This window comes from Trachinotus anak, unplaced genomic scaffold, assembly GCF_046630095.1.
Source record: "Trachinotus anak isolate AG129_WGS33_773 ecotype Australia unplaced genomic scaffold, CSIRO_AGI_Tana_v1 ptg000023l, whole genome shotgun sequence".
Classification (NCBI taxonomy): domain Eukaryota; kingdom Metazoa; phylum Chordata; class Actinopteri; order Carangiformes; family Carangidae; genus Trachinotus; species Trachinotus anak.
In genome coordinates, this window is record NW_027273874.1 from 1,375,821 (window position 1) to 1,384,005 (window position 8,185).

The 8,185-nt window shown below is 43.8% G+C and overlaps 2 protein-coding genes across 3 annotated transcripts; both read right to left on the reverse strand.

Annotated features, from left to right (window-relative positions):
* Positions 1-1,680: 1,680 nt before the first annotated feature.
* Positions 1,681-4,973, reverse strand: LOC139607119 (ubiquitin carboxyl-terminal hydrolase 37-like). 2 transcript variants are annotated; one of them, XM_071459759.1, is made up of 9 exons: positions 4,853-4,973; positions 4,601-4,724; positions 4,327-4,478; positions 4,072-4,171; positions 3,860-3,936; positions 3,621-3,744; positions 3,402-3,462; positions 3,138-3,292; positions 1,681-3,019 (listed from the first exon to the last, which is right to left on the reverse strand). In XM_071459759.1, the coding sequence occupies exons 1-9, from the start codon at positions 4,954-4,956 to the stop codon at positions 3,017-3,019; spliced, it is 900 nt and encodes a 299-aa protein (XP_071315860.1). In that variant the 5' UTR covers positions 4,957-4,973; the 3' UTR covers positions 1,681-3,016. The 2 variants fall into 2 exon arrangements, with proteins under 2 accessions (XP_071315860.1, XP_071315859.1); XM_071459758.1 differs by having other exon boundaries at positions 1,683-3,022.
* Positions 4,974-5,228: 255 nt separating this feature from the next.
* Positions 5,229-8,154, reverse strand: LOC139606621 (uncharacterized). The gene is made up of 10 exons (XM_071458882.1): positions 8,092-8,154; positions 7,808-7,872; positions 7,384-7,528; positions 7,198-7,274; positions 6,919-7,080; positions 6,575-6,726; positions 6,252-6,389; positions 5,903-6,064; positions 5,544-5,707; positions 5,229-5,384 (listed from the first exon to the last, which is right to left on the reverse strand). The coding sequence occupies exons 1-8, from the start codon at positions 8,152-8,154 to the stop codon at positions 5,997-5,999; spliced, it is 870 nt and encodes a 289-aa protein (XP_071314983.1). The 3' UTR covers positions 5,229-5,384; positions 5,544-5,707; positions 5,903-5,996.
* Between the last annotated feature and the right edge of the window lie 31 nt (positions 8,155-8,185).

An 8,185-nucleotide genomic window follows, 5' to 3' on the forward strand; every position in this document is an offset into this window, starting at 1 on the left:
AAGCGGCCGCTCTGATTGGTCACCGTGAGACCCTGGCTCCGCCCAAACCCAACCCTGACGCGTTTTGATTGGTCGGAGGGGGCGGGGCCATCGGCACGGGGCTCGGCGGTCACGTTGCAGAGTGTCTGGTCCTGAGTTCATTTTCAAACACACTGGAACATGAGAGGGCGGCGCCCGTCCCCGCACCGCCGTGTCCGACTCCGGCTGACCGTAAACACACGGAGTAGCGCCGCAATGGCATTTGCTGTGAGGGTGTAACATCGTGATTATACATTATACACATGTTCAGAGTTCCTGTTACACTTTCAAACAGTCTTACTCTGTCTGCACCTAGTTGTAAATGGTCACTGAAAATCAGCCATGGTGACTGATGACAACTGGAAGCTGTTTTTTTTTGTTTTTTTTAAATTATTATTTAAGCATGCTGCTAAAAACAACAAAATTTCATTCCCTGAAAGTCATGCCTACAACGGCTTCACTCACACTTTCACATTGTAGGCGACAAGGCCACAGTACACCCTCCCTATCCTGTCGATTGCATTTATTTATTTTATTTATTTTTTGCGCTGCGCTTTTTATCTCGTATTTACGGCTGCGGCAAGGCCCCGCATGCACATTTCAACGTGCTCTCGGTGTGGTGACGTCATTTGTTCTTCTTGCCCTCTCTGAAGGCACGCGGCAGACGGGGTGGTTGTTGAGTGGCTGTAAACAGAGCAGATGTAGGGCACATGCCTCGGTGTAAATAACCACTGCCATTAAAAAAAAACACACACACACACACACACACACACACACACACTCCAGAGGACCAGATTTGTCTTGACTGAAGACCATATGAACAAGAAAATGTATACAGTCTGATGCAAAACAACAGTATAAGTAAAGTGTCCATATTTCAGCATGAGCCACAGGTATCAGTAAATAGAAGTTATGTTTGAAGTGTGGCGTAAATCCAAGTGCAGCTTAAGGAATAGGTGCATAATCAGGAATTCAGATCTTCCTGCATTGCACAAATATATTATCAATCAGTAACTGCTATTTTCTCGACAAGACCTCATCTGCGGGCTTCACTTTCTTCACCAGCTCACTTGGACTCCGTCATTTTGTGGTTGGTAGGTTGCACTTGGCTCGTCTGAGCTTGTTTGAGGGAGATGGCAGTGGGAGCTGTGAGAGTGAACCACTAATGCTAGAAATCCAGAGCCTTGACCTAAAAGCTGCAAGGGGCTGCACCATTGTGTGTGACTTTCCTGGAGGTCTGGAACATGATTTAATAATTCATTTATTTACATTCACAGCATTTCATTGGTCGAGCCGCACACAGCCAACTGGCCAAAAGCCTGCTGTACACAATTGGCACCAAATACTGACAGGTGCTTGTGTCCTCTTCCTGCTGCAGACATGCAGACCAGTTTACCGCACTGACTTGTTTACCACACTGTTTGTAGCTTCAAACAATTAAGCAGGGTATATCTGGTCAGGCGACTAAGAGACAAATATACCGTACACGCTACAAGCAACTTGCAGTAGCAACTGTGTATCATGTGTATTGGAAAACCCATATGTGCAAATGTACTTGGCATTCGAATACTTTGAACAATACAACAAAAATAGATTAAAATTAAAATACAATTATTAAATAATATTATTCAAACCCAACATGGGACCACTACACTTTAAATTTTTTAAATATAAAAATACTGTTCTGCTGCACATGAAATTCTGGTGCACTATTATTTGTTGCAGGTCCTTGCTGCTCTGTCACGCTGCATCCTGTGTTGCTCCTCCGTCGCCTGGCTACAAGTAGCCTATGGTGTATTCTTCAAACCCATGCACATAAAATCAGGCCCATGCACGTGACAAGAGCACTCATTGCCTGAGCAAAAAAAAACATCCTTGCAAAAGAGCATTTCAATTCAATTTAATTTGTATGGCACCAAATCACAATATACATCATGATATATTACATCTCAAGGCACTTTCAGGGTACTGTCACGACCTTACATTATTACCATTATAACCCAACAATTCCCACAAAGAGCAAGCACTGGGCGACAGCGGGGGGGGAAAACTCCCTTTTAACAGGAAGAAACCTCCGACAGAACCGGACTCAGCGTGGGCGGCCGTCTGCCTCGACCGGTTGGGATGAGAGGAGAAAGAGTTCAGACCTGGTATTAACATGCGTCTTCAGGTCCGATGTGCAAAGGGGTTGAGCGAATCAATGCGCTGCACACAGCTCTACCACAAAATAAGGTAAGAGTAGGCGGTCCTTCACATTTGTGTTCACACTGCTAAAAGAATGTGGCCACATGTGGCCCAGACCACTTCTGAATCTGGTCTGAATGATCAGATCTCAAATGCATTCTATTAATACCAGGTCTGAACAGGATCAGAGAGCCCAGGAACAGCTGTATATACTGTTCACTGTTGATTGTAAAAGTAAAAATAATAATATAATAGTAATATCCACTCTGCACGCACAAATGCCTTCCCACGAGCACGGGGCTGAGATGAGCGCAAGCTTGACCATCCAAGCCCTCCCTTCCAGCTGCACTCACAACTGCTCAACACTAGTTAGTTAATCAAGTAATCAAGTTGACTTTTGAGACAGATGAGTCTGGGACAGTGGCCGACTGTCCCTGTCAGACATCAGCCACTGTCCCCAACTCGAAAGTCTCAAAAGTCAACTTGACAAACGTGCGAAGTGTTGAGCAGTTGTGAGCACATCAAGGTCACACTTGTCGCAGGCCTGTGCTTGAGGGACTGTATTTGTATGTGCAGGGTTAGGTTTAGGGGGGTTAGGGTGGATGGGTGGGGGGCACTCCAACCATGTTATCTTCATGGTTGTTCTCCTCCCAAGGGGCTCCGGCAGTCTGCTCCAGGCCGTCCTCCTCAGGTCTCCTGCTCTATCTCCTTCTTGATCCTGGCGTCATCCATCCAAGGGGTCCCAGCTGATGTCCCATCTGATTCATCGCCTGCTCCGTCCTCCTGCTTTGGCTCCCTCAATCCCCTTCTTCTTCTACTGCTGAAAATACACACATGAGAATAGTGTTAGAGTTTTGAAGTCATGTTATATCTCTTTTTTTCCTGCTCTGGGGGCAACTTGGCAAAAACAGATATGTACAGCAATATTCTCTTACCCGTTTTTCATAAAACAGCAGGTAGGCTGATTTCTTCCTTTGCTGACAGACCTTGGTGCCTGTTGTCTCACTGACGTCCTTGTCATTGTATGTCAACCAACTGTCTGTCAAGTCTCCTGATGGCTCTCGGTAAGCACCGTCACAGATGTAGTGGCCTGAGAGGAGAGGACACACTTGTTTGTGGCACATGGTGAAAGGTGGTGGATTCATAAACCTTGACTAATTTTCAACATGTGTGTCTGTCACACACAACCAATCACTAACCAGAATGAGCTGTGGAGCCCAAATGGCTGATGATGCTGACCAGAGAGTAGCAAGTCTTAGTCTAGAAAAGAGCACAGTTAGCAACAGTTAGCTACACGCACAGACATTTGACCACACCAGGTTCTGTATGTTTGACAGGCTGGTTTCTGTGTCAAAGTACAGAAGTGTCCATGTGGAACAAATAAAATGTGCCATTTCTTTACTGAACATCATCCTTACCTGTTCGGTGCAGCCCGAATTCAGATTCACCTCCAGCTCCCTCGATAAAACCACGGGGCTGGTCACTTTCTTCACATTGAACGAGCGGGTAAATCTAAATCTTTTGAGCTGGAGGATCAACACGCTGTTGACAGGAAAAAGGAGGAGAAGAGAGTTAGATCACAAGCTGACAGAGGGAGACACCTGACTGCACTGTGGTCAGATTTTAGGCCATTTGTGATGGATGTGATGTTACTCACTTTGGCAGAGTAAAGAAGGAACTCTGCTGTGTTGACTCCTCAGCTCCACACTCACAGTGATAATCCAACCGGTTTTCCTGCAGCAGGGAACAGGAAGAAGCAGGGTTTAGTTTAAATTTCTTCATGGATGACACAAACAATCATTTTTTGTGAGGATGGAGTGTGTTGGGGTTGAAATCAAACTAAACTCAAAGTAGATATTTGACACTTGCTTTCAGGTAATCCTGCAGACAATGGCTCACTGAGCCTCCAGGCACCAGGTCCAAGGATAGGTTGACATGGTCCTCCTCCCTTTTTGATTGAATACCACATCTGCAGAAGAAAGGGACCATTTGAATGAAAAAAAAGTCACAGAATCCATGACAACACGTCCTGGACTTATACCATAGAAAATGTTCATATACATGGTCAACATGAGGAATCTCTTCAGCCTAAGAATAAAAATGTCTGTAGCAGTGTATTCATACCCTTTGCAGGTCCTGGTGCTCAACATCTGGAAGGCGATGTGAGCACTGATGGGGCAGGTGTACCTGATCCCTATATCGCCTTCTGCTGTCTGTAAGTCAGACGTCAGAGACCTCAGCATGTCCAGCACACAGCTGAGGAACTCATGGGCGTCCTGCACAGAAACATACACAACAGAAAGTGTTAGAGGTGGAAGTTCAAAGAAAATGTGAAACTAGTTTTAAAAAGGTCTGTGTGGTTCTGTGCTGTCTATTGTAACTGAAAAATTTTACTAACTTTCTGGTCATCGTCCTCAAATTCTGAGTTGTACTCAGCGACAGTGTGTTTGAACGAAGCGAGAACACTCTTCTTCTCTGCCTTGTTGTTGCTGAAGCGGCAGACCCCAACCTTTACAAAAGCTCTGGAAACAGCAGAAGTCAAGAGAAGAGGGTGTTTTTTTTAGCTGTTTTTAGTTCATGTTGATTTGAATCGTTAGCAGACAAACCAAAGCATTATCGCCTCTGTGTGAATGTGTGTAAGGTGCTGTACCTCATGATCTCGGCGTGTGGGTGAGATCTCCACACCTCCTCCTGGTTGTGGACCTCCTGGACAAAATCAGTCAGCGTCAGGAGGCTTTGCAGAGTCGAGTTCATGTAACAAGTCTGCGCCAGGTTGGGGAACCTTAACCACAACAGGAATGAGAGTCAGACTGGAGGTTGTTTTCTTCAGGGTGTGTGGTCTCAGCTACAGCTTCATTGCTGACCTCTGTGTCACTGAGCTCGTTGCTGCTGTTCTCATTCGATGTTTCATTCGTTTCCTCTGCTCCTACATTGGTCTCGATGGGAATCACCTTTTTTTTTTAGGAATAAATGTTAAACGCAGCCGTGACATGCAGATGCCACATGTTACTGGAACTGTTGGTCAGCTGGTAATACCAGCAACACTCTGTGGGCCTACCTTACGATGAAAGGAAAGCAAACGACGCCACCAAGGTTTCTTCTTCTTCTTCTTTTCAGGGGTTGGTGAAGCCTCCTCCTGGACCACACCTTCTCTGTCTTCCTTCTCCTTGATGGCATTGACACTGGTAATAAAGGGACAAAGGTGGTTATTCAACTGTATGGTCCAGTCACAGTAATGAAACTGAGGGTGAAATCAGTGGCAAGATGAAGTTTACAGCTGAGGATAAGTGGAAAATAATGAGTTAGAAGAGATGCTAATAGACAGTAAAAGTATATCATGCCTCTTTTTCTTGTCGTAGAAGATGATTGGATGGCTCCTTCTTCTGCTACACCTCTGATTTCAGTTTGCAGCTGCAGCTCAGTTGCAGCTGGAACTGGATTATGAGGGGTGGGTGAAGCCTCCTCCTGGACCCCAGCTTCACTGTCCTCCGTCTCCTCGATAACACTGCTGATAAAGGGACATAAAGATGGTTATTCTACTGAATGGTCCTTGTCTGTGCTGATAAGGTGATAAATGGGAAACATATGCTGATTCTACTGTATGATCCAGTCACAAAAAATGAAGCTAAGGGGGGTGAAGAACAACAATATATTACAATATAATACAATATAATATAGTATATAATAGTGTTCACTCAACCAGAATAGAAACAGACAGTAAAAGTATCCCATATCTCTTTCCTGTGGCAGAAGATGTTGGAATGGCTCCTTCTTCTGCCACGTCTTCCCTGAAACTACATGGTCAGGGGTTGGTCAAGGCTCCTGGATATCTGCTCCATCACCCTCAGACTCATAGATGGCGCTGATGCAGGTGATAAAAGGAAACAACAGTGGTTATTCTACTGTACGGTCCAGTGACAGAAATGAAGCCAAGAGGAGATTTAGAGGGGCTAAACAACATTCAACTCAATGGCAAAGTTTACAATTAAGGGTAAGTGGAAAGAAACAATTTAGGAGAGATGCTAATAGACAGTAAAAGTATATAATACCTATCTTCTGTGGCAGAGGATGATGAACCGGTTCTTTCTTCTGCCACATCTTTGCTCTCAGTAACTGCACTGTCAGGGGTGAGTGAAGCCTCCTGGATACCTGCCTCACCGCCCTCTGCTTCCTTGATGGTGCTGATGCTGGTGGTAAAGGGACACAAAGGTCGTTATTCTGTTGTATGGTCCAGTCATAGTAATAAAGCCAAGAGGAGATGTAGAGGAGCTAAACAACATTCAACTCAATGGCAAAATGTTCCCTTTTGTGGAAAATAATGATTCAGATTAGATTTGAAGAGATGCTAAAGGACAGTAAAAGTATATCATACCTGTCTTCTGTGGCAGAAGATGATGGACTAGTTCCTTCTTCTGCCACGTCTTTGTTGTCATTTTACAGCTGCAGCTCAGTTGCAGCTGGAACTGGATTGTCAAGGGTGGGTGAAGCCTCCTCTTGGTTACCGGCCTCCCCGTCCTCTGTCTCCTAGATGGTGCTCGGGGTAAAGGGACACAACAATGGTCATTCTGCTGTATGGTCTAGTCATAGTAATGAAGCAGAGATGTAGAGGGGCTAAAACAACATTCAACTCAATGGCAAAATGAAGTTTACAGTTACGGTTAAGTGGAGAATAATGAAATAGAAGAGATGCTAATAGACTATAAAAGCATATCATACCTGTCTTCTGTGGCAGAAGATGTTGGAATGGCTCCTTCTTCTGCTATGTCTTTGATTTCAGTTTGCAGCTGCAGCTCAGTTGCATCTGGAACTGGATTATGAGGGGTGGGTGAAGCCTCCTCCTGGTTACCGGCCTCACCGTCCTCTGTCTCCTTGATGATGCTGGTGATAAATAGACACAAAGATGGTTATTCTACTTCATCTTGGTTGTTGAAATGAAATCAACAACATAATGTTTGATCAGCTAAAACAGAGACAAACAGTAAAAGTAACTCATACCTCTTTTCTGTGGCAGAGGATGATGGGATGTTTTGTTTTTCAGTCACATCCTCTGTCACAGTCTGATGTTTGGTTTTCTGTTGGGCATAAATACAAAACTGTTAAATACAACTGAGACAAACACAAGCAACTGCAACATTTTGTTTAAAAGTTAATATTTATAATATTCAGTTCTGTTAAACATACCTTCTTACGACCAAACCACCTACGCCACCAGGAAGTCTTCTTGGTTTTGGGCTGTCCCGTCTCAGTTGGAGGAGAGACTGTGGTGGCAGAAGTGGCTGGAGTGTCGGGGACCACAGTTTCTTGTGGTTTTTCCTCGATGTTGAGACTGTTGTGTGATAAAGAGAAAATACAGATGATTAATCCACTTTGTAATGCAGTCAAAATGCCCTTCACTTCTATCAAAACTGGACTGAACCTATTACACTATCCAGGTGGAGAGTTTTCCAAGTGAAATGTTCAGACTAATTTATTAATTTATTAAAGATATTTATAACTGAAAACAGTGAGTGCATATCTGTGATGCCTAACAAACTGAATAAAACATCACACAAGAAACAAATAATAAAATAATATGAAGTAATACAGTTACAAGATGTTATTTTACCTCTTCTGTGGGCTGGAGCTCTGCTTGTCTCCAGTTTCCACATCATCCTGATGTTTCTTCTGTTTCTAAGATATAAAACCATACATGGTTAGATATCACAGACACATGATCAGCTGCTTCATAATGATCATAATCATAACAAATCTAGCCGTATATTTAAAAATAGAGTAGGTTTTGTTCCATTAGTTAAATTTGAAGATGCAGTAGGATGGTATGTTATGGAAATGTTTACCTTTGTATTTGTGATGTTATGATTTGAAAGAATATTATAATGTCATGTAGACCTGCTGTCCTTGATCCTGCTTCTTATTGCAGTTCCCCCGGGTGGAAAGTTTGTTCTCTGCCATCTTTAACTGAAGTAATGTGTTAGGATGAAGT